General features: G+C 54.1%; 1 protein-coding gene across 3 annotated transcripts in view; it reads right to left on the bottom strand.

Moving 5' to 3' along the window:
• Nucleotides 1-15,231: 15,231 nt before the first annotated feature.
• The window catches only part of FRMD6 (FERM domain containing 6), a 160,496-nt gene continuing 152,730 nt past the window's right edge, over nucleotides 15,232-22,997 (bottom strand). For all 3 annotated transcript variants that reach the window (XM_077324048.1, XM_077324047.1, XM_077324049.1), the window contains 2 exons: nucleotides 20,432-20,523; nucleotides 15,232-19,278 (listed from right to left, as the gene is read on the bottom strand). In XM_077324048.1, the coding sequence (XP_077180163.1) occupies nucleotides 18,994-19,278; nucleotides 20,432-20,523 (377 nt within the window). In that variant the 3' untranslated portion in view covers nucleotides 15,232-18,993. The remainder of the gene's footprint in view (nucleotides 19,279-20,431; nucleotides 20,524-22,997) is intronic.

The following is a 22,997-nucleotide window of genomic DNA, read 5'->3' as shown; positions in this document are numbered from 1 at the left end:
CCCCGCCCAGCCAGCCAGCCAGCCGCGCCCGCCCGCCCGAGTCCAGCGGCTCCCTCCGGCCGCGCAGGAAACAGCCGCCACTTCCTCCCCTGGAGGACGCCGCCTCGCCTGCAACCGGGAGCCCCTCGGGGGGGAGGAGGAGGAGGGGTCTCTTTCTTTCTTTCTTTCTTTCTTTCTTTCTTTCTTTCTTTCTTTCTTTCTTTCTTTCTTTCTTTCTTTCTCTCTCTCTCTCTCTCTCTCTCTCTCTCTCTCTCTCTCTCTCTCTCTCTCTCTCTCTCTCTCTCCAACCTCCCTTCCTTTCCGTACAGAATTTCTTTTTCTCTTCCTTCCCTCTGTCCTTCCTTCCCTACAAAATTCCTTTACTTTCTAGCTTTTCCTTCCTTCCTTTTTTCCTTCCTTTTTTCCTTCCTTCCTTCCCACTCCACTCCACTTCCTTCCTTCCTTCCTTCCTTCCTTCCTTCCTTCCTTCCTTCCTTCCTTCCTTCCTTCCTTAATTCAAATTCTCCTTCCTTCCTTCCTTCCTTCCTTCCTTCCTTCCTTCCTTCCTTCCTTCCTTCCTTCCTTCCTTCCTTCCTTCTGCACTGGTGCCAACATCACCCAGCTCTGGAGTTGGGCATAGGAACTAAATAAGGTGAACTTGCCTCTGGGCATAGGCAGAGTTCCTTTCCCTTGCCAATGGAATCCTCACCAGTTCAGTCACAGATTGCGTGAGCCTCAGACGGGGCGCTGAAGGGGGCCACAGGAGGGTTGGGAAGTCCCTGCAGATGACGGGGGGGGGGGGTAGCTGGGCATCAGGCCAGACCCCCCCCCCCGCTGCCATTTTTCTGAGGGGAACTGGCCTTGGGTGTCTGGAGAGGAACTGCAGTGACGATAGTTCCAGGTATCACCTGGAGGCTGGCAACCCTAGGACACTATTGCATATGAAGAAAAAGGACGGGGGGGGGGGTTAAGAGCAGATGTTTTAATTCTCCCCCCCCCCCCATAAAAGGTAAAGGTATCCCCTGTGCAAGCACCGAGTCATGTCTGACCCTTGGGGTGACGCCCTCTAGTGTTTTCTTGGCAGACTCAATACGGGGTGGTTTGCCAGTGCCTTCCCCAGTCATTACCGTTTACCCCCCAGCAGCAAGCTGGGTACTCATTTTACCGACCTCGGAAGGATGGAAGGCTGAGTCAACCTTGAGCCGGCTGCTGGGATCGAACTCCCAGCCTCATGGGCAGACATCTTCAGACAGCATTTCTGCTGCCTTACCACCCTGCGCCACAAGAGGCCCCCCCATACACACACACAAAACAAAAAGCCCCAGGTGTGGTGGCCATCCTGGTACATTTCTCTACACAAAGGAGTCTTACAATTGCCTTCCTTTCTCCTCAAGAGATGTAGGTGGGGCAGAGAGAGCTCTGAGAGAACTGTTGTGAGAACAGCTCTAAGAGAACTGGGAATGGCCCAATGTCCCCCATCTGGCTGCACGTGGAGGAGCAGGAAATCACACTCACTACTCCAGATTAGAGGCTGCTGCCCTCAACCACTAGACTGCGCTGGCTACAAGGTGGTCTCCAGGGGTCCCAGAAGACCAAGCTGTAAGCAGTCAGACATGGGTCTCAAAGCAGATCTGACAACGGTGGACAGAGCTATCAAGTGACTTCTGGCAAGTTATGAGAGTCAACATGCAGTAGCAGTTAAAGAGCAGCGGCATCTAATCTGGAGAGCTGGGTTTGGGCCAGTCACAGTTCTTTGAGAGCTGTTCCTAGCAGAGCAGTTCTCCTACAGCTCTCACTTAGAATCATAGAGATGAAAGTCTCCATAGATAGAGGCCATCTAGTCCAACCCCCTGTTCAATGCAGGATCAGCCTCAAGCAGGATCTGTCCAGACGATGCTTGAAGACGGCCAGTGAGGAGGAGCTCCCCACCTCCTTAGATAGCCCCTTCCACTGCTGAACTGGACTCCTAGAATCCTAGAGTGGGAAGGGGCCATGGAGGCCATCTAATCCCACCCCCTGCTCAGTACAGGATCAGCCTTAAGCATCCAGGAGAAGGATCTGTCCAGCCGCTGCTTGGAGACGGCCAGTGAGGGGGAGCTCCCCACCTCCTTAGGCAGCCCCTTCCACTGCTGAACTAGACTCCTAGAATCCTAGAGTGGGAAGGGGCCATGGAGGCCATCTAATCCCACCCCCTGCTCAGTGCAGGATCAGCCTTAAGCATCCAGGAGAAGGATCTGCCCAGCCGCTGCTTGGAGACGGCCAGTGAGGGGGAGCTCCCCACCTACTTAGGCAGCCCCTTCCACTGCTGAACTAGACTCCTAGAATCCTAGAGTGGGAAGGGGCCATGGAGGCCATCTAATCCCACCCCCTGCTCAGTGCAGGATCTGCCTTAAGAATCCAGGAGAAGGATCTGTCCAGCCGCTGCTTGGAGACGGCCAGTGAGGGGGAGCTCCCCACCTCCTTAGGCAGCCCCCTCCACTGCTGAACTAGACTCCTAGAATCCTACAGAGGGAAGGGGCCATGCAGGCCATCTAGTTCCACCCCCTGCTCAGTGCAGGATCAGCCTCCAGCATCCAGGAGAAGGATCTGTCCAGCCGCTGCTTGAAGACGGCCAGTGAGGAGGAGCTCCCCACCTCCTTAGATAGCCCCTTCCACTGCTGAACTAGACTCCTAGAATCCTAGAGTGGGAAGGGGCCATGGAGGCCATCTAATCCCACCCCCTGCTCAGTGCAGGATCAGCCTTAAGAATCCAGGAGAAGGATCTGTCCAGCCGCTGCTTGGAGACGGCCAGTGAGGGGGAGCTCCCCACCTCCTTAGGCAGCCCCCTCCACTGCTGAACTAGACTCCTAGAATCCTAGAGTGGGAAGGGGCCATGGAGGCCATCTAATCCCACCCCCTGCTCAGTGCAGGATCAGCCTTAAGCATCCAGGAGAAGGATCTGTCCAGCCGCTGCTTGAAGACGGCCAGTGAGGGGGAGCTCCCCACCTCCTTAGGCAGCCCCCTCCACTGCTGAACTAGACTCCTAGAATCCTAGAGTGGGAAGGGGCCATGGAGGCCATCTAGTCCCACCCCCTGCTCAGTGCAGGATCAGCCTCCAGCATCCAGGAGAAGGATCTGTCCAGCCGCTGCTTGGAGACGGCCAGTGAGGGGGAGCTCCCCACCTCCTTAGGCTGCCCCCCCTACTGCTGAACTAGACTCCTAGAATCCTAGAGTGGGAAGGGGCCATGGAGGCCATCTAATCCCACCCCCTGCTCAGTGCAGGATCAGCCTTAAGCATCCAGGAGAAGGATCTGTCCAGCCGCTGCTTGGAGACGGCCAGTGAGGGGGAGCTCCCCACCTCCTTAGGCAGCCCCCTCCACTGCTGAACTAGACTCCTAGAATCCTAGAGTGGGAAGGGGCCATGCAGGCCATCTAGTCCCACCCCCTGCTCAGTGCAGGATCAGCCTTAAGCATCCAGGAGAAGGATCTGTCCAGCCGCTGCTTGGAGACGGCCAGTGAGGGGGAGCTCCCCACCTCCTTAGGCTGCCCCCCCTACTGCTGAACTAGACTCCTAGAATCCTAGAGTGGGAAGGGGCCATGGAGGCCATCTAATCCCACCCCCTGCTCAGTGCAGGATCAGCCTTAAGCATCCAGGAGAAGGATCTGTCCAGCCGCTGCTTGAAGACGGCCAGTGAGGGGGAGCTCCCCACCTCCTTAGGTAGCCTCTTCCACTGCTGAACTAGACTCCTAGAATCCTAGAGTGGGAAGGGGCCATGCAGGCCATCTAATCCCACCCCCTGCTCAGTGCAGGATCAGCCTTAAGCATCCAGGAGAAGGATCTGTCCAGTCGCTGCTTAAATACGGCCAGTGAGGGGGAGCTCCCCACCTCCTTAGGCAGCCCCCTCCACTGCTGAACTAGACTCCTAGAATCCCAGAGTGGGAAGGGGCCATGCAGGCCATCTAATCCCACCCCCTGCTCAGTGCAGGATCAGCCTTAAGCATCCAGGAGAAGGATCTGTCCAGTCGCTGCTTAAATACGGCCAGTGAGGGGGAGCTCCCCACCTCCTTAGGCAGCCCCCTCCACTGCTGAACTAGACTCCTAGAATCCTAGAGTGGGAAGGGGCCATGCAGGCCATCTAATCCCACCCCCTGCTCAGTGCAGGATCAGCCTTAAGCATCCAGGAGAAGGATCTGTCCAGTCGCTGCTTAAATACGGCCAGTGAGGGGGAGCTCCCCACCTCCTTAGGCAGCCCCCTCCACTGCTGAACTAGACTCCTAGAAACGTAGTATCATTGGACACATAAACTCATTACTGCAAATTTGAATTTTGCTCCTCCACATGAAGCCAGCAGGGTGAACTTGCGCTCCCTGAAAGATGGAGGGGGGACACATCTACAGCAAAACAGGCCAGGTGACCCTGAGCCCTGCTGAATTAGGCCAGTGGTCTACCTAGACCAGCCTCCTGTCTCACAGAGTGGCCAGCCAGTTCCTCTAGAGGGCCAGCAACAGGGCAGAGAGGCCAAGGCCTTCCTAAGGACATCAGGAGAGCCCTGCTGGGTCAGACCAGGGGTCCATCCAGTCCAGCCTCCTGTCTCACACAGGGGCCAGCCAGTTCCTCTGCAGGGCCAGCAACAGGGCAGAGAGGCCGAGGCCTTCCTAAGGACATCAGGAGAGCCCTGCTGGGTCAGACCAGGGGTCCCTCCAGTCCAGCCTCCTGTCTCACACAGGGGCCAGCCAGTTCCTCTGGAGGGCCAGCAACAGGGCAGAGAGGCCGAGGCCTTCCTAAGAACATCAGGAGAGCCCTGCTGGGTCAGACCAGGGGTCCCTCCAGTCCAGCCTCCTGCCTCACACAGGGGCCAGCCAGTTCCTCTGGAGGGCCAGCAACAGGGCAGAGAGGCCGAGGCCTTCCTAAGGACATCAGGAGAGCCCTGCTGGGTCAGACCAGGGGTCCCTCCAGTCCAGCCTCCTGTCTCACACAGGGGCCAGCCAGTTCCTCTAGAGGGCCAGCAACAGGGCAGAGAGGCCGAGGCCTTCCTAAGAACATCAGGAGAGCCCTGCTGGGTCAGACCAGGGGTCCCTCCAGTCCAGCCTCCTGTCTCACACAGGGGCCAGCCAGTTCCTCTGGAGGGCCAGCAACAGGGCAGAGAGGCCGAGGCCTTCCTAAGGACATCAGGAGAGCCCTGCTGGGTCAGACCAGGGGTCCCTCCAGTCCAGCCTCCTGTCTCACACAGGGGCCAGCCAGTTCCTCTGGAGGGCCAGCAACAGGGCAGAGAGGCCGAGGCCTTCCTAAGAACATCAGGAGAGCCCTGCTGGGTCAGACCAGGGGTCCCTCCAGTCCAGCCTCCTGCCTCACACTGGGGCCAGCCAGTTCCTCTGGAGGGCCAACAACAGGGCAGAGAGGCCAAGGCCTTCCTAAGGACATCAGGAGAGCCCTGCTGGGTCAGACCAGGGGTCCCTCCAGTCCAGCCTCCTGTCTCACTCAGGGGCCACCCAGTTCCTCTGGAGGGCCAGCAACAGGGCAGAGAGGCCAAGGCCTTCCTAAGGACATCAGGAGAGCCCTGCTGGGTCAGACCAGGGGTCCCTCCAGTCCAGCCTCCTGTCTCACACAGGGGCCAGCCAGTTCCTCTGGAGGGCCAGCAACAGGGCAGAGAGGCCCAGGCCTTCCTAAGGACATCAGGAGAGCCCTGCTGGGTCAGACCAGGGGTCCCTCCAGTCCAGCATCCCATCTTACGCAGCTGCTTACCAAGTTACTCTGTAAGTCTGATAAGACAGAGAGCAAGACCTGCTGCTTTCTGGCTCTGTGCTTCAGAGGGTCATTACCTCTGAATCTGGAGGATTCGCTCAGCTGCCACAGCTGGTAGCCATTGCTAGATTCATTATTTTTAATCTATCTGATCCACTTTTAAAACTGTTTATTCCTGTGGCCATCCCCCCGTCCTCTGGTCAGAGGAACATATTTCACCGCAGACCGTTGATTCTTCCCATTGGGACCATTCGAGGACTTCCCTTCACCCTTATTTTTCTCCAATGCATAACATCCATTGCAAACTTTTTTTTTTCCGGCGAAAAAGGACGAAAAAGTTATTCTCAGGTTTCCATGGGAACCTGCAGAGACAGCCGTGCCATGTCTGTGTCGTGTCTTCCTGGGCTTCAAAGCCCCCGAATCTATCTGCACTGAGCCAAACAGAACCCCTTGCAGGGAAAGAACGACCCTCAATCTCACCCAAGGCCCTGGCCCTGGTAGGGAGGGTCACACTGGGGCTCCTGGGAATTGTAGTCCATGGACATCTGGAGGGCCGCAGTTTGACTACCCCTGCTTTAAACTATGACCCCAGGAGGCTGCTTACACTGTGAGCTCATTGGTCTATCCAGGTCAGCCTTTCCATCCCCTCCTGCCTGGTCCTTTCAACTGGAAATTCTGGAGAGTGTACCTGAGCAGGGCTCTGTCATTGAGCCTCAGTCCCTCCCGGAAAAAAAATGAAACAAATCAAAACAGGAGATCCTAGGGCACCTTTAACACCTGTGGTGCTCATAGGTGGTGTGGCACAAACAGATGTGCATCCCACGGCCCACATGCTCCTTCCCCCATAACATGTCTTCCCGACAGCTAAGAGCCAGCCCTGATGTCCTGCGGCTCAACTGAAAAGGGGGTGCTCCAGAGGGCATCCCATAGGTGAGCCCGTCTCTGCACAAAGTATCGGTGGGGAGAGAGGGGCCTCCCTCGTGAGAAATCCACTGTTTGGTAATTCTATCCCCCCCCCCCCAAGCCACGGGGGCAGCTATTTTGGAGGGATGCTGAGAATCTGTTCTGGGATTTTGAAAAGTGCCCAACGAGTCAGCAAGCTTGATGAGGGTTGCCAATCTCCAGATAGAGCCTGGAAATGTCCCAAGGAAACAGAAACTTCTGTGCTTGGGATGGGGAGACGCCTTAGTCTGTCTTCACCAAGAGCATCGTCAAAAGGAACCAAATTGGTGGGAGGGGAGGAGCTTTCTGTGTGAAACAGGAGGCTGGACTGGATGGCCCCCTGGTCTGATCCCGCCCTCGGTCCAGTATTTATGGCTCTTATCGAAAGAAAACTTCCAAATTGTGATTGTTGTAGGCTCGAGAAGTGGGGTAAACGGAATAAAATGAAGTTCAATGGGGACAAGTGGAAAGTTTTGCATTTAGGTTGTTGTTGTTAGGTGCGAAGTCGTGTCCGACCCATCGCAACCCCATTGACAATAATCCTCCAGGCCTTCCTGTCCTCTACCATTCCCCGGAGTCCACTTAAGTTTACACCTACTGCTTCAGTGACTCCATCCAGCACCTCATTCTCTGTTGTCCCCTTCTTCTTTTGCCCTCGATCGCTCCCAGCATTAGGCTCTTCTCCAGGGAGTCCTTCCTTCTCATGGGGTGGCCAAAGTATTTGAGTTTCATCTTCAGGATCTGGCATTTAGGCAGGAAAAACCAAATACACCAATATAAGATGGGGGAGACTTGTCTTGGCAGTAGCATGTGCAAAAAGGATCTAGGAGTCTTAGTAGACCACACATTGACCGTGAGTCAGCAGTGTGACTCAGTGGCTAAAAAGGCAAATGGGATTTTGGGCTGTATCAAACGGAGTATCAGTCCAGATCACAGGAGGCGATGGTACCGCTTTACTCTGCTCTGGTTTGGCCTCACTTGGAGTCCTGTGTTCAGTTTTGGGCACCCCAGTTGAAGAGGGATGTAGACAAACTGGAGCGTGTCCAGAGGAGGGCAACAAAGATGGGGAGGGGTTTGGAGACCAAAACAGATGAGGAAAGGTTGGGGGAGCTTGGTCTGTTTGGCCTGGAGAGGAGATGGCTAAGAGGGAATCTGATAACCATCTTCACGTATTTAAAAGGCTGCCATACAGAGGATGGAGCAGAGTTGTTCTCTCTTGCCCCAGAGGGATGGACCAGAACCAATGGGTTGAAACTAATTCAAACGAAATTCTATCTAAACATCTGGAAGAAGTTCCTGACAGTTAGAGCGGTTTCTCAGTGGAACAGGTTTCCTCGGGAGGTGGTGGTTTCTCCATCTTTGGAGGCTCTATGATTCTGTGATTCTAATGTGCAGGCTGCATCTGCTTGCTCAGTTGCCACACTACAAGGAGACAGCCCCTTGTCAACTGCCTGATTCCTTTTCTGGCTCTTCTCTTCCCTGGTGCCAATCTCCCATGGCAAGCCCTGGCCAATGCAGGCAGCCACCCCACCAAGGCATGTTTCCCTCTTGGGCATGTGGGACGGCCAAGTCCTGCCGCGCACCTGGAGGAGTGCGCTTGCTGAGCGCCAGCCAGAGGTGGAAGATCAAAGGAAAGGCATATTCTGTTTCTTTGCCAGAGGAGAGAGTCAGGAGACCAAGCTGTGAAGCTCCAGTTCTGCTTGTGGGTGGGAGGGGGGGCATTTCAAGATAGAAGGTGGATTTCCACCAATGTCTGATCCTAGAGAGAGGATGGAAATGCAAGGAGCACCAGCCATAACTCTGGGAGAAGAATTGATTCAAGTGGGTAGCCATGTTGGTCTGAAGTAGCACAACAAAATCAGAGCCCAGTGGCACCTTTAAGACCAACAAAGATTTATTCAAGGCGTGAGCTTTCGAGTGCAAGCACTCTTCCTCAGACTATGAACTGACCATCCTATTTCCACTGGCATGATGGTCAGTTCATAGTCTGACGAAGAGTGTTTGCACTTGAAAGCTTTGTTTGAATAAATCTTTGTTCATCTTAAAGGTGCCACTGGGCTCTGATTTTGTTCTTGTGGAAGAAATTCAAATTCTCCCCTCCCTCCCTCCCTCCCTCCTTCCCTCCTTCCTTCCTCCCTCCCGTTCTCCTTCCTTCCCTCCCTCCCTCCCTCCCTCCTCCCTTCCTTCCTTCCTCCCTCCCTCCCTCCCTCCCTCCCTCCCTCCCTCCCGTTCTTCCTCCCGTTCTCCCTCCCTCCTTCCTTCCTCCCTCCCTCCTTCCTTCCTTCCTTCCTTCCTTCCTTCCTTCCTTCCTTCCTTCCTTCCTCGCTCCCGTTCTCCCTCCCTCCCTCCCTCCCTCCCTCCTCCCCTCCCTCCCTCCCTCCTCCCTTCCTTCCTCCCTCCCTCCTGTTCTTCCTCCCGTTCTCCCTCCCTCCTTCCTTCCTCCCTCCGGTTCTCCCTCCCATTTTCCCTCCCGCTCTCGCTCCCTCCCTTCCTCGCTCCCGTCGTCCCTCCCTCGCTCCCGTTCTTCCTCCCTCCCTCCCTCCCTCCCTCCTTCCTTCCTTGGCTTATTTCCCAGTTCTGCCCCATCCTTCAGACTTGCCCTTGAGGTCTATCTCCCAACGTTCCACCATCAACAATGTGCCAGAAGAGAAGGGCCCCAGGAGCTGTGGTTCTGCTGTCTTCTGGAATAACGACTGAACCCCAGACGAGAGATCCCATTCTCTCCGGAGACAGCAGTCGCATTGGAGGGGGGACTCCATGGCATTAGACCCCACTAGGGTCCCTGCTCTCCCCAAACACTTTTCTCTGTAGACTCTGTAGACCCCACCCCAAATGGCTGCTTAGGAGGGTGACCTCTGTGCCAGTAGAATTTGCTGAGGACCCTGCCTGCCCCAAACTTCCAGGAATTTCCCAGCGCAGAGTCTGCACTCTTAGTTCAGGAAAACTGGGACAGAAAATAGGAATGTCAAAGAAGCCATGCTGGATTGAGCCAATGGCCCCTCCAGTCCAACACACTTGTGTCACATACTAGCCAAAACCCAGGGGTCCTCAGGAGGTCCAGCAGCAGGGCCACAACTCCAGAACCCCCCCCCCAAGCCCCAGGAAGACAGAGCATCCCTGCCCCAGATGTAAGAAAATAAGAGAAGCCACATTGGATCAGGCCAATGGCTCCTCCAGTCCAACACTCTGTGTCACTCAGGGGCCAAAACCCAGGGGCCCTCAGGAGGTCCACCAGCAGGGCCAGAACTCCAGAAGCCCTCCCACTTTTGCCCCCAAGCACCAAAAAGGCAGAGCACCCCTGCCCCAGAGAGAGTGACCCATCTCTACCTTGTGGCTAACAGGCACTCATGCTCCAGACCTCTACTCCAGACTGTGGAGATGGGTTCCCCTGGAGAAAGCGGTTCACTGGGGGGGGTAGACTCTATGGCAGGGGAAGTCAAACTGGGGACCTCCAGATGTCCATGGACTACAATTCCCATGAGCCCCAGTGTGACCCTCCCTACCAGGGTCAGGGCCTTGGGTGGAGGGCCGCAGTTTGACTACCCCTGCTTTAAAGGGAGGGACAGTGGCTCAGTAGAAGAGCCTCTACTTGGCACGCAGAAGGTTCAGTCCCCGGCATCATCTCTGGTACAGTGGACCGGTACAGAAAGATCTTTGCCTGAGACCTTGGAGAGAGCAGCTGCAATCCTGGCCTTGATGGACCAAACATCTGGTCCAGTGGAAGACACTTGGATATTTTCATTGCATAAGAATGGCGTTTTAGGCTGTGTGCCTGGCCTTGCAGCGCCACCTAGGGATAAAAAGCAGAAATACCGCGATTTTGATCAAATGTATTTATCAAATGGCAGAGTTACTTACAGGAAGCATATCTGTTCTGCTTAATATTTCTGGTAAGGGCTTGGAGGAGGAGCTGGTCTCATGGCTTAAATGCCACTCAGCGCTTAACACCCACTCAGGACGGCTGTCCCGCCCCTGAGTGCCTCCTCCTCCAATTGGATTGCCTGTCTGTCCAGAGGCCAGCCAATCACCTTCCATCCCCCACCCCTGACCACCCCCTCCTCCTTCCACTTCCCTCCGAGGCTCGGAGGCTGCAGATCCCTGCCGCGTGAGAGCTCCCCCTGCTGGTAAGTTCCCCAACAGCTGCCTGCAGCCTCTCCAGGTCCTGGGGGGAGGGAGAGGCCACCTGCAGAGTTCTCCCCCCCCCCCAATCTAACGCCGTTGTATTCCTGAATGCAAAAGGCTTGGCCACTAGTATTAATATAAAATATATATCCAGGTAGGTACATCATGCAGACAGATTGGGCGATCCTTCTAAATACTTATATCTCAATACTCAATTGCAGCGGGGGTGGGGAGGGTGCAAAGAGCTCCGCCACATCTCCCCGGAAAGCACGACACTCACATTAACGTGACAGACGGGTAATAGTTGGGCAAGTTGTGCCAGAATTGTGTTCGGGCCCTGGTGTTTTGCCCCACTTAAACAGCTAGTCTGGGGTACAAGTCTAGCTTGTCTCTTCGTGGTGCATCCTGGGTAATGCCAAAGGGTTGACCTTGGGGCTGCCAGACAGTCATAAGATCTGGCTCCATTACACCTGCGGGGACCATCTGACGAAATACACGAAGCTCCTAGAACTGATTTCGGAAATGAAGCCGAGTCTACCTTGCCTAGTATTTGGCTGGGAAGCTCAGGGTCCCCCTAAGTCAGCTGTGATTTGATGGTCCTTTCCACCGTCCGGAGATGGCCATTCTGTTCCTCGATTCAGCAGGCTGTTGGGGACCAGCTGCAAACTTTCCCAGATGAAGCATGCCCATTCCGGTCCAGCTTCCAGCGAGGCCATGGGGGCAGAGATGGCCTTGGTTGCCCTTGTGGGTGACCTCCGGAGGCAGCTGGACCAAGGCGGGTGATTAGATCTCACGGCAGCATTTCGACAGAGCTGAGCATGTGCTTTTTGTGCTTGCACCTAATAAAAGACTATGTTTGGAATAAAATATTGCTGGTCTTAAAAGTGCCACTGGACTCAAAACATTGTTCCAGTATCTCGTGCACTCTGGTGTCGTGGTTAACAGTGGCGGCTTCTAATCTGGTTCGATTCCCCGCTCCTCCACGTGCAGCCAGCTGGGGGTCCTTAGGCTAGTCACAGTCCTGATAGTGTTGTTCTCTCTGCCCCACCACCCTCTCCCTGGGTGTCTGTTGTGGGGAGAGGAAGGGAAGGCGACCGTAAGCCGTTTTGAGACTCCTTCAGCCAGTGAAGGAGTCTCTTGCTGTATTATAGCAGTTATGCTGGCATTTACCACGAGATGGCAGCAGACACCTCTTATATCCTGTTCCTGAGGGCTGTTTCGGGATCCACACATCTGGAATCCCAAAATCCAAGTCCAGTGGGGCTATAGAGACCAATGTCCAGGGGAAAAGCTTCTGAGAGTCAGAGAGAACTTTGACTTTTTACTTTGGAAAACCTGTCCCGCTTTTGAGTTGCTCCTGGATTTGAACCTTGCTCTCCTCCAGCAGCCGGCCGCCTGAAACACTCAGACATGCCTCCCCCCCTCAGGCCATCAGTGGGGTGACGAAGCAGAAGATGTAGGAAATTGCTAGCAAAACTGCAGTCCAGATAATTTCCTGCTGCTTGCTGGGGAAGGCGAAGCAGGAGACAAATGGGGTGAAATCATTCTCAAGAGGCCCGCAGATTTGACCTGCCCCGTAAAGTGGGGGAGACAGCTAGCGGGATACAAAGAGGCTTTGGCAGTGGGGCAGATCTGCTGTTTACATGGAGGAGGAGGAGGAGGAGGAGGAGGAAGAAGAAGAAGAAGAAGAGTTGGTTCTTAGATGCCGCTTTTCTCTACCCGAAGGAGGCTCAAAGCGGCTTACATTTGCCTTCCCATTCCTCTCCCCACGACAGACACCCTGTGAGGTGGGTGAGGCTGAGACCGCTGATATCCCTGCTCAGTCAGAACAGTTTTATCAGTGCCCTGGCGAGCCCAAGGTCACCCAGCTGGTTGCATGTGGAGGAGCGCAGAATCGAACCCGGCATGCCAGATTAGAAGTCCGCACTCCTAACCACTACACCAAACTGGCTCTCTGGAGCAAAACACCAGGTCCCGATTGCGATGGCGAAGCAGCCCACCGGACAATTTCCCGCCTGTCGCATTGAGGTAAGCCCACAACCAAAAGGAGAGCTCCCTTAATCCAAAACAAGATCCGAAACAAAAAAAGGTTGACAAAAAAGGGAAATGTCTGTAGGCCTACCGGAGGTACATCATAAAAGTTTTTAAAATATAGTGCAGTTCTAAAAACTAAAACTAAAACACCCAAAGGCCTTAGGCATAGCCCCCAATACAATCCGACCCGATGAACTTACCAACATCTCAATGCCACTGAGCAAACCTGCAGATGAGACGACTTGGAGGTGAGAGAACAGCCATCTTCAAGGACTTGAAGGGCAGTCACGTAGATGAAGGAGCAGAGTGGTTCTTTCTTGCCCCAGAGGGATGGACCAGAACCAATGGGTTGGAATTCAAAAGAATTTTCAGCTAAACCTCCGGAAGAAGTTAGAGCGGTTTCTCAGTGGAACAGGCTTCCTCGGGAGGTGGTGGGTTCTCCTTCTTTGGAGATTCTTAAACAGCCATGGATAGTCATCTGACGGAGAGGCTGATTCTGTGAAGGCTCAAGGGGGTGGCAGGTGACAGTGGGTGAGCGAGAGGGTTGTGGGTGTCCTGCATAGTGCAGGGGGTTGGACTAGATGACCCAGGAGGCCCCTTCCAACTCTATGATTCTACATTCCATCTAAACCTCCGGAAGAAGTTCCTGACAGTCAGAGCGGTTCCTCAGTGGAACAGGCTTCCTCGGGAGGTGGTGGGCTCTCCATCTTTGGAAACGTTTAAACAGGGGCTGGAGAGCCATCTGACGGAGAGGCTGATTCTGGGAACTTGGGCAGATTGTGAGGGGGTGGGCAGAAGGGACGGTGACGGTGCTTGGCTCTCTTGGCCCTTTCTGGCATGCTGAGGCAATGCCCATCGTCACTTTGGGGTCAGAGGCGAATTTCCTCCAGGCCACACTGGCTAGGGATTCTGGTTGGGGGACGGGACGTCACCTGGCCATGAAATTGGGGTCACTGTAGGTGGGCAGGTGGCTGAACTCTCTGGTTCTATGGTTCAAACGTCTGGCATGCATATCAGAACGGCATACATGAAATGCACAATTCATCTTGTGATCTATTACTCCCTTGACAAAGACCTTAATCAACACAGGCAGCTCACACAGTATTTTTAGAACTACATTATATTTTAGGAACTTTATGGGGCACCTCCAGGGGGGCCTCCCTTTTTGTTTCTCGCTACAGGGATCTGAGGGTCACGCTTTCCAGGGAGATGTGACGGAGCTCTTTGTCTCCTCTCCAGCTGCAATAGAGTGGGTCAAAAACTTAAATATCAGTATTGGGGGGGGGGGGGCTGCCCAATTGGTCTCCATGACCGTCGTACCTGCATGGCTACAATTTTATGTTATACATTTCCTGTGTCTAACATAGACTAAATGCATAATAATAATTTAGACCAGTGGTTCTTAACCTGGGGGTGGGGACCCCTTTGGGGGTTGAACGACCCTTTCACAGGGGTCGCAGCAGGGCGAACAGCTTGGCCAGGGGGGTGCCATCCACACAACAGCCTTGCAGGGTAGATCGAGAGAGAGCGTTCGTCTGTCTGGAGCAGCGGAAAAGAGTGAGATCGGCAGGGTGGGACAAGAGGCAGAACTGAGCTGAGAAACCGCAGGTAAAAACCAAATCATGAGCAATGGATCGTCACAACATTGCTCAGTTTCAGTTTAATTTCTGTGAAAGATCCCTTACATAATTTTATGGTTGGGGTCTCCACAACATGAGGGACTGTATTAAAGGGTCGCGGCATTAGGAAGGTTCAGAGACCCCTGGCCTAGACTTTGAACACAGGCTGCTGGGGGGGGGGTATCCATCTTGTAGCCAACACCCTCTTTCTGGGGCTGCAGGGACAGACCCTGAGACACGACAATAGGGAGGGCGTGAGCTACGCCCACCTACCCCACATGCCGCAAGCCATGACAGATGGCACACGGGAAACTGATCTTGCGCCGAGATAAATCATCATCTGCAGGAAACAGTGATTGGAGGGGAGGTGGGTGTCAGGAGACCCCTGAGAAGAGGACATGGGTGGCCCTGAGGTTCTCCGTGGGCCGAGAAACCACCAATTTGGGGCCAGGCAGCTTCTCCTGTCACACCTGAGCGCCACCCTCTCGGGCTTGGGTGACAGACCTCACCTGCCGCTTTGTTCCAAGGTGGGTTTTTTTGGCACGAATCTTGCTCACCTGGTTACCCACACCAGCCCACCACTCCCTCCCAGCTGCCAAGGGAGGGACCCTGCCGGCTAATCCTCGCCCGGCATCCAAACGGAAACCCGAGGCCGGTTCTCCCTTTAGCTCTTGGGCGTGGGCCTGGCCCGTCTGCCTCAGCTGAGCCTCTTTTGGAGTCGGTCGACTTCTGGGAACATGTGACCGAAGGAGGAAAAACAGACGGTTATCAGAAAGACAGAGAGAGAAAAAAAAACCCCCACAAAGGCCACGGTGTTGTAAACGGTGACTTTTATTGTTTACTTTCTTCGAACTGTACCACGAAAGGCACGCCACAAAACGTTCTGGGTTAACCCCACCAAAGCGGTCCTCGACTTTACGGCACCCAGCTCAATCTCTCTCACGTGCAGCAAAACGCCGTCCTGACGGGAAGGGCCTTTCACGGAAAGGATTTCGAAAGCTAGCCTGGGCCGCGGCGGGGCAAGTCGGCGGAAAGCAGGAGAACGCTGCTTCCCCCAAAGAGGAAAAGCTCAGCTATCCTCCTGCCTCCTCCTATATACAAAGCGCAGGATCCTCTGACATCCTTGCGATGTGACATCGGCCTGCCACTGACTACCAATGTAGGGCCCCACTGCGGCCTGAGACTGACGGGGTGGCAAATTTCCCTTCCCAATGGAAAATGCCTCTTTTGCACCCAGATGCACCTCTGGGGCGACCAAGTGGTGATCAGCAGACGGCATGCCGTTCTTTAAAGCCGGGGTCCCCGTGGGGGTCAACAGCGCTCTTTAGGAAGTAGGAGAGGCTAAGTGGGTCTTTTGCCTACCAAGGCTATTAGCCTGGAGTTTCGATGGGCTAATGAGGATTTAAAAGAAAACATCGCTTTGGCTGCACGGCTGCCACCACACAAAGAGCGTCACCGTGCGGCTGAAGGGAAGCCGCAGTGGCCATTTTGCAAAAGGCCCCGCCTCCTGCGGAAGCCATCTTTTTGTCAGAATTCCAAAGGTGCCCACAGGAGCGGAAAGGTTGGGGACCCCTGCGTTAAAGACGCCTGAATGCCCAGGAAGTCCCAAGGGCATTTCACAGAGTGGGTGCATCTTGGGGGGGGAAACGGCACCCTCGTCGATCGGAAACGAGGGAAGTCAGGTGAGACCACTCCCTTTTCCTTCTGAGATGGTCTCCGTTGGCCCGGAGGGACCCATTCCAATGCCGAAAGAGGGAAAGAAATCTAAGCACGAAGAAGCTCAGGACTCTTTATAAAAATACCCTTCTGCTTTCAGCTTTATATAAAACAATAATATATATTTAAGAAAGTCTCCAGTAAGAAAAGCTGGCCTATCAAAATATGGCAACGTTATGGCTGTAGATACAAAACCCCTCAAAAATATTTTTTTTCCTTTTTTTTCTTAAAGGCATTGTGCTGTGAATCTTGGTCAGCCCCACCCCCCATAAACACTTTCTGGTCCACCAAATGGGTGTCCGGCGGCCAGAGAGTTACCTTCGAGGAGACGGTTTCGACCCCTTGGGAAACCGAACGTGGCCACTGCCCTCCAAAAACGGCTCGAGTGTCGTAGGGGAAAGGAGGCGTCCGTAAAGTGGCTCCTTTTACCCTCTTGCACTTGGTGCAGGAAGCCGGGCACAGGGGATATTGTCAGAGGGATCGTGCGGGACGGCGGCAAATTCGACAGGAGCCCAACGGCTGAGCTCTTATAGTCACAAAGCAGGGGGCTTCTAACAGCGCGCACCTGGATCGGGCCCGATGGAGGGGAAGATGCTGGCAAAGCAAGAGCGTTTTCCCCTGCTGGAAAGCGTGCCGGAGAGTGTCAACCAGATGCCATGCAAATGCAAAATTCCCACGGGAGGGAGGAAGGAGGGGGCTGTGGTTGTTTGTGTTTTCTTGCCTTACCATTCCAGCATGCCCCGTGAAACTCAGGCTTGATCCCATTAATTATTGAGGACTATAAATAAATGCCTTTTGTGAGACAAGTAGGTCAGAAGCAGACTGTCGCTGGATGCCCGACGTCACGGTAAGGTTAGTTAAAATATTTCTGCGTGCATCTATTTAAAGAAAGTCTTAGGAGCAACGATGCCGGTCAGGATCCGGAGCCCCTTGGTGCATCCCGGTACCCCAAGGCCGAAAGCACTGATCCCGCAGGCTGCCTGTCCCAGAAAGGAAGGGGTTAATGCCAGCAAACATTCCAGCCATGCCATTCTGGGCAACTCTCCCTTCTAAAGCTAGCTACGAGGAGGTAACCTAACCGGGCTTCTTTTCTCCCCTAAACTGCAGCCGCCATTTTGTGACTGGCTCCGCCTCCTGTGGCGGCCATTTTGCACAGAAACCGTTGTTCCCTTCCTACGACCGACTGCGCTGGGAAAGGGATGGGGTGAGGCTTGCACCCATTCCTGCGCTCTTTCCCTGCGACTCAAAGATTTCCCAGATGGGAGGGTATGCACGGAGAACTATGGCTAATTCGCCGGCCTTCCGAAAAGCCCATCGATGGGGACGCCCTCTGAAAGCTGCCCCAGGAGGGCAGCCCAACAGAACTTGACCAGTTTTTCGTTAACTGAAAAACAGGATCGGGGCCACAGTCTGGGGTAAACTGTCCTGTTTTCTCATTTTCCGCCGGCTCGCAAGTGAATTTCAGGCAATCGAGAAACTCCCCAGCGTATAGAATCATAGAACCTTAGAGTTGGAAGGGGCCCTACAGGCCATCTAGTCCAACCCCAAGCTCAACGCAGGATCGTTAACTGAGGATGAGGAAGCTCGGGTTCAGAAAGAAAGAAAACACAAGCTATGAGGCGACTGACAACTCAAGAGGGTCCCCCATCTCTCCATGGCAAAAGAGAGAGGCTTCCCTTCATCCTGCGTAAAGTTAGTGCTTATAGGATTGTCTACATAGGTATCGTGAAAGAAAGAAGGCGTAATTAGCTCTTTAAAAAAGGCATAAACCACAGAAAAAGGCAAAATCCGACAGAAAGGGCAGGCCTCTGCGTTCCAACCATACATAAAACATATACTTCTCTCTATAGACTTATATAGGTATTTATATATATATAATATATAATCTCTCTGTCTCTCACTCTCTGTAACTTAAGGTACTTTGGTCAGCAAATCTTATTGCTACATCTCTGAAGATCGTTTGCTCTTCGGCTCCTGTTCCGAAGAAGCTTCCAGAAGCTCTCCGAAATCTCACCCCACCCCCCCACCCCATTCGAAACACCGATTTTTCTGTAAACTTTCCACAAAACAATCCGATGAAGAAACGTCGACTGGGATCGCGGCCCGCGTACGATTTGGGGTTTCCTTTTCCTTTCTTTTTTTTTTTGGCAGAACAGAAAACGCAAGACGGAGCGATTCGTAGTGCAACCTCTGGTTATCACCAACCGCCGTAGAGCGTCCTCCCATTTCATTTCGGCCTGCTCCTTTGTCCTGACGCTGTCCTTTTGGGATATCTGGAGTTTCTTTGGCTTGACGCAACACAGGAGAGGGCCCCCTTGCCCCCCCAAAATAATTGGGAACTCATCCCGGCCACGGTGGCCGAAATCAAAGCACAAAAATCAACAAAGCACCTTGTGTGGCATTGCGGGATGCGAGGGTGTCCTGAGAGCGGGAAAACACTGAGGGCTTCTGGGAGGTCAAAAGGGAAAAAGCAAAACGTTCTCCTCGTTGAACACCGTTTGGTAAAAAAAACAAAAAACCCCCCCGAAAACCCAAGGGAACGATGAAAATTCTGAGGGAATCGCATCTGAAGGAAGAGACCCTTCCTTCCAAATCCAGCCAAATTTAAACTGGGTCAAATTCCTCCACACGGCACAAAGAACAGCTCCGTCCCTGCAAGGCGGGTCCGGAACGGTAGCAGGTTGGACAGAGGTTTGGCGCTTTTAAGTATCCAAGAGGACAGACGAAGGGAGGGGAGAAATCCCTCTACGGCACCCAAAAAGAAAAGGGGGAAAAAGAGCTTGGGGAAACCGCGGCCGGGCCTCAGGCCGCCTTTCGAGAGCAACCGTCTCTGCGGCGGCCCTCGAGGAGGGGGTGGCGTCAGACGACAAACTCCGGCACTTCTTCGTGGGCGAGGTCCAGGGAGAAGTATTTGCTGGTTCTCTTGACGGGGAAGGCGTCCTGGATGTTGGCGCACTGCCGAGCGAGGCAGCCACTGCAGTAGAGGCCTTCTTCCGCCAGTCCGTGGCCGCAGCCGAACGTGTAGCTCTGGGCCGTCTCCTGGCAGAGGGTGGCCAGGCGCAGGAAGTCCTTTTGGTAGAGCCGGATGTCGTCCAGGCTCAAGCTGTGCCGGTCGGAGGAGGTCTTCGGCTTTCGGCAGACCGTCTGTGGAGAAGAGGGGATGGTTCAGTGGGGATTAGAGCGATCGGCTGGGAAGCGGTGTCTGAGAACGGGACATTGGGGGAACAGGTGGACTGACAGGCCAAGATGAGCAGCCAGTGTGCTGCAGCGACAAAATGGAAAAGAACCAGGGATCTGTGTGTGGCCGATATGTTGCCCAAGCAGTGCGGGTCAAGGTTCTGGTATTCTTTGTATTGCTTAGGGGGTAAAGTTCCCCCCCCCTTTTGGAACCAGGGCTCAGCATCGTTAAGGTTTTATTTTCTAGCTTTTGCTGTTGAAAAAACCTCCTGTGAAACGAGGGAAAACAGGAGCCTTGCCCGGCCCTGCTTATTCTCTGAATTTTCCCCACAACAGACACCCTGTGAGGGAGGGGAGGCTGAGAGAGCCCTGAGATTACTGAAGAAAAAGACTTGGTTCTTATATGCCGCTTTTCCCTACCCGAAGGAGTCTCAAAGCGGCTTCCAATCGCCTTCCCTTTCCTCTCCCCACAACAGACACCCTGTGAGGGAGGGGAGGCTGAGAGAGCCCCGATATTACTGAAGAAGAAGAGTTGGTTCTTATAAGCCACTTTTCTCTACCCGAAGGAGGCTCAAAGTGGCTTCCAATCACGTTACCTTTAATCCTCCCATAACAGACACCCTATGAGGGAGGTGAGGCTAAGAGAGCTGTGATATTACTGAAGAAGAGTCAGTTCTTATATGCCGCTTTTCTCTACCAGAAGGAGTCTCAAAGGGGCTTCCATTCGCCTTCCCTTTCCTCTCCCCACAACAGACACCCTGTAAGGGAGGGGAGGCTGAGAGAGCCCTGATAGTACGTGGTCTATTCCATGTGCAGTTAGAAATCTGATGTTTTTAAATTATGATGACCGTGTTTTTAATATGTTAATTTAATGCACAAATATTCTTAAAAATTTTTAAATAATTTTAGCAGCTCCACCTTTGGGTTCCTAACTTTTTTGCTGGGGTGGCCGTAAACTGGAAGCTAAGCAGGGTCGGAACATGGAAAGGAGGTCACCAAGGAAGGCTCCGCAGAAGAAAGCCCACCCCTAGAATACTCTTTGCTGGAGTCATGATAAGTCAGCTTTAGCGCATGTCACGCAATTAAACATGCCCCCCTCCCCCCAACCGTGGACACAGACCTGTGGCAACGAATCAATGCTTTGGCCGTGAAGCTTCACCACCGTCTCCGAGGAGCTGGAAGTCGACGAACTGACTTCTTTCACGACCAGTCCTGAAAACGGAAAGAGGACGTCCATCGTTAGATGCAAATGCTTCATAGAATCACAGAGTTGGAAGGGGCCACACAGGCCATCTAGTCCAACCCCCTGCTCAGAATCAGAATCACAGAATCATAGAGTTGGAAGGGGCCATACAGGCCATTTAGTCCAACCCCCTGCTCAGAATCAGAATCACAGAATCATAGAGTTGGAAGGGGCCACACAGGCCATCTAGTCCAACCCCCTGCTCAGAATCAGAATCACAGAATCATAGAGTTGGAAGGGGCCATACAGGCCATTTAGTCCAACCCCCTGCTCAGAATCAGAATCACAGAATCATAGAGTTGGAAGGGGCCACACAGGCCATCTAGTCCAACCCCCTGCTCAGAATCAGAATCACAGAATCATAGAGTTGGAAGGGGCCATACAGGCCATTTAGTCCAACCCCCTGCTCAGAATCAGAATCACAGAATCATAGAGTTGGAAGGGGCCATACAGGCCATCTAGTCCAACCCCCTGCTCAGAATCAGAATCACAGAATCATAGAGTTGTAAGGGGCCATACAGGCCATCTAGTCCAACCCCCTGCTCAATGCAGGATCAGCCCAGAGCATCCTAAAGCATCCAAGAATAGTGTGTATCCAACCTTTGCTTGAAGACTGCCAGTGAGGGGGAGCTCACCACCTCCCTAGGCAGCCTATTCCACTGCTGAACTACTCGGACTGTGAAAAACTTTTTCCTGATATCTAGCCTATATCGTTGTACTTGGAGTTTAAACCCATTACTGCGTGTCCTCTCCTCTGCAGCCAATGGGAACAGCATCCTGCCCTCCTCCAAGTGACAACCTTTCAAATACTTAAAGAGGGCTATCATGTCTCCTCTCAACTTCCTTTTCTCCAGGCTGAACATTCCTCTTCATAGGGCTTGGTCCCTTCATTTACCACTGGAAAGAACAAAACATTTATTCACTGATTTATTCGATTTCGAACCTGCGCCTTCTCCTCAACGGAAGTCTCGGGGCACTTCACGACAGTGGAGAGAATTGACAAAGGAAAATGTTTCTCCCTCTCCCAAAAGGCTTTGCCTCAGGGGCATTCAATGAAGCTGATGGTCAGTAGGTTCAAGGACAGAAAAAAGGAAACACCACTTTACACAGAGAGGTTTGTCAATGTAGAACTCGCTGCCACAGGATGTAGTGATGCCCACAGGAATAGACAGCTTTCAAAGATGAGAGGGATTCATGGAGGTGCAGTCTATCGGTGGCAACCAGCTACAGTGACAGAGGGGAACCACATGGTTCAGAAGCAATAATTCTCTGAAACATACAGCAAAGAGGCAACATCAGAGGAAGGCCTCTGTGCCCTGTTGTTGGCCCTTCAGAAGAAGCAGTTAGCCTGTGTGCAGCAGGATGCTGGACTGGACGGACCGGACCCCTGGTCTGACCCAGCAGGGCTCTCCTGATGTCCTTAGGAAGGCCTCGGCCTCTCTGCCCTGTTGCTGGCCCTCCAGAGGGACTGGCTGGCCCCTGTGTGAGACAGGAGGCTGGACTGGAGGGACCCCTGGTCTGACCCAGCAGGGCTCTGCTGATGTCCTTAGGAAGGCCTCGGCCTCTCTGCCCTGTTGCTGGCCCTCCAGAGGAACTGGCTGGCCCCTGTGTGAGACAGGAGGCTGGACTGGGTGGACCCCTGGTCTGACCCAGCAGGGCTCTCCTGATGTCCTTAGGAAGGCCTCGGCCTCTCTGCCCTGTTGCTGGCCCTCCAGAGGAACTGGCTGGCCCCTGTGTGAGACAGGAGGCTGGACTGGATGGACCCCTGATCTGACCCAGCAGGGCTCTCCTGATGTCCTTAGGAAGGCCTTGGCCTCTCTGCCCTGTTGCTGGCCCTCCAGAGGAACTGGCTGGCCCCTGTGTGAGACAGGAGGCTGGACTGGATGGACCCCTGGTCTGACCCAGCAGGGCTCTCCTGATGTCCTTAGGAAGGCCTTGGCCTCTCTGCCCTGTTGCTGGCCCTCCAGAGGAACTGGCTGGCCCCTGTGTGAGACAGGAGGCTGGACTGGATGGACCCCTGATCTGACCCAGCAGGGCTCTCCTGATGTCCTTAGGAAGGCCTCGGCCTCTCTGCCCTGTTGCTGGCCCTCCAGAGGAACTGGCTGGCCCCTGTGTGAGACAGGAGGCTGGACTGGATGGACCCCTGGTCTGACCCAGCAGGGCTCTCCTGATGTCCTTAGGAAGGCCTCGGCCTCTCTGCCCTGTTGCTGGCCCTCCAGAGGAACTGGCTGGCCCCTGTGTGAGACAGGAGGCTGGACTGGATGGACCCCTGGTCTGACCCAGCAGGGCTCTCCTGATGTCCTTAGGAAGGCCTCGGCCTCTCTGCCCTGTTGCTGGCCCTCCAGAGGAACTGACTGGCCCCTGTGTGAGACAGGAGGCTGGACTGGAGGGACCCCTGGTCTGACCCAGCAGGGCTCTCCTGATGTCCTTAGGAAGGCCTCGG

The sequence above is a fragment of the Paroedura picta genome, chromosome 2 (genome assembly GCF_049243985.1).
Source record: "Paroedura picta isolate Pp20150507F chromosome 2, Ppicta_v3.0, whole genome shotgun sequence".
Classification (NCBI taxonomy): Eukaryota; Metazoa; Chordata; class Lepidosauria; order Squamata; family Gekkonidae; genus Paroedura; species Paroedura picta.
Note: the sequence above shows the minus strand (reverse complement) of the source record. Positions and strands in the feature narration are given on the sequence as shown.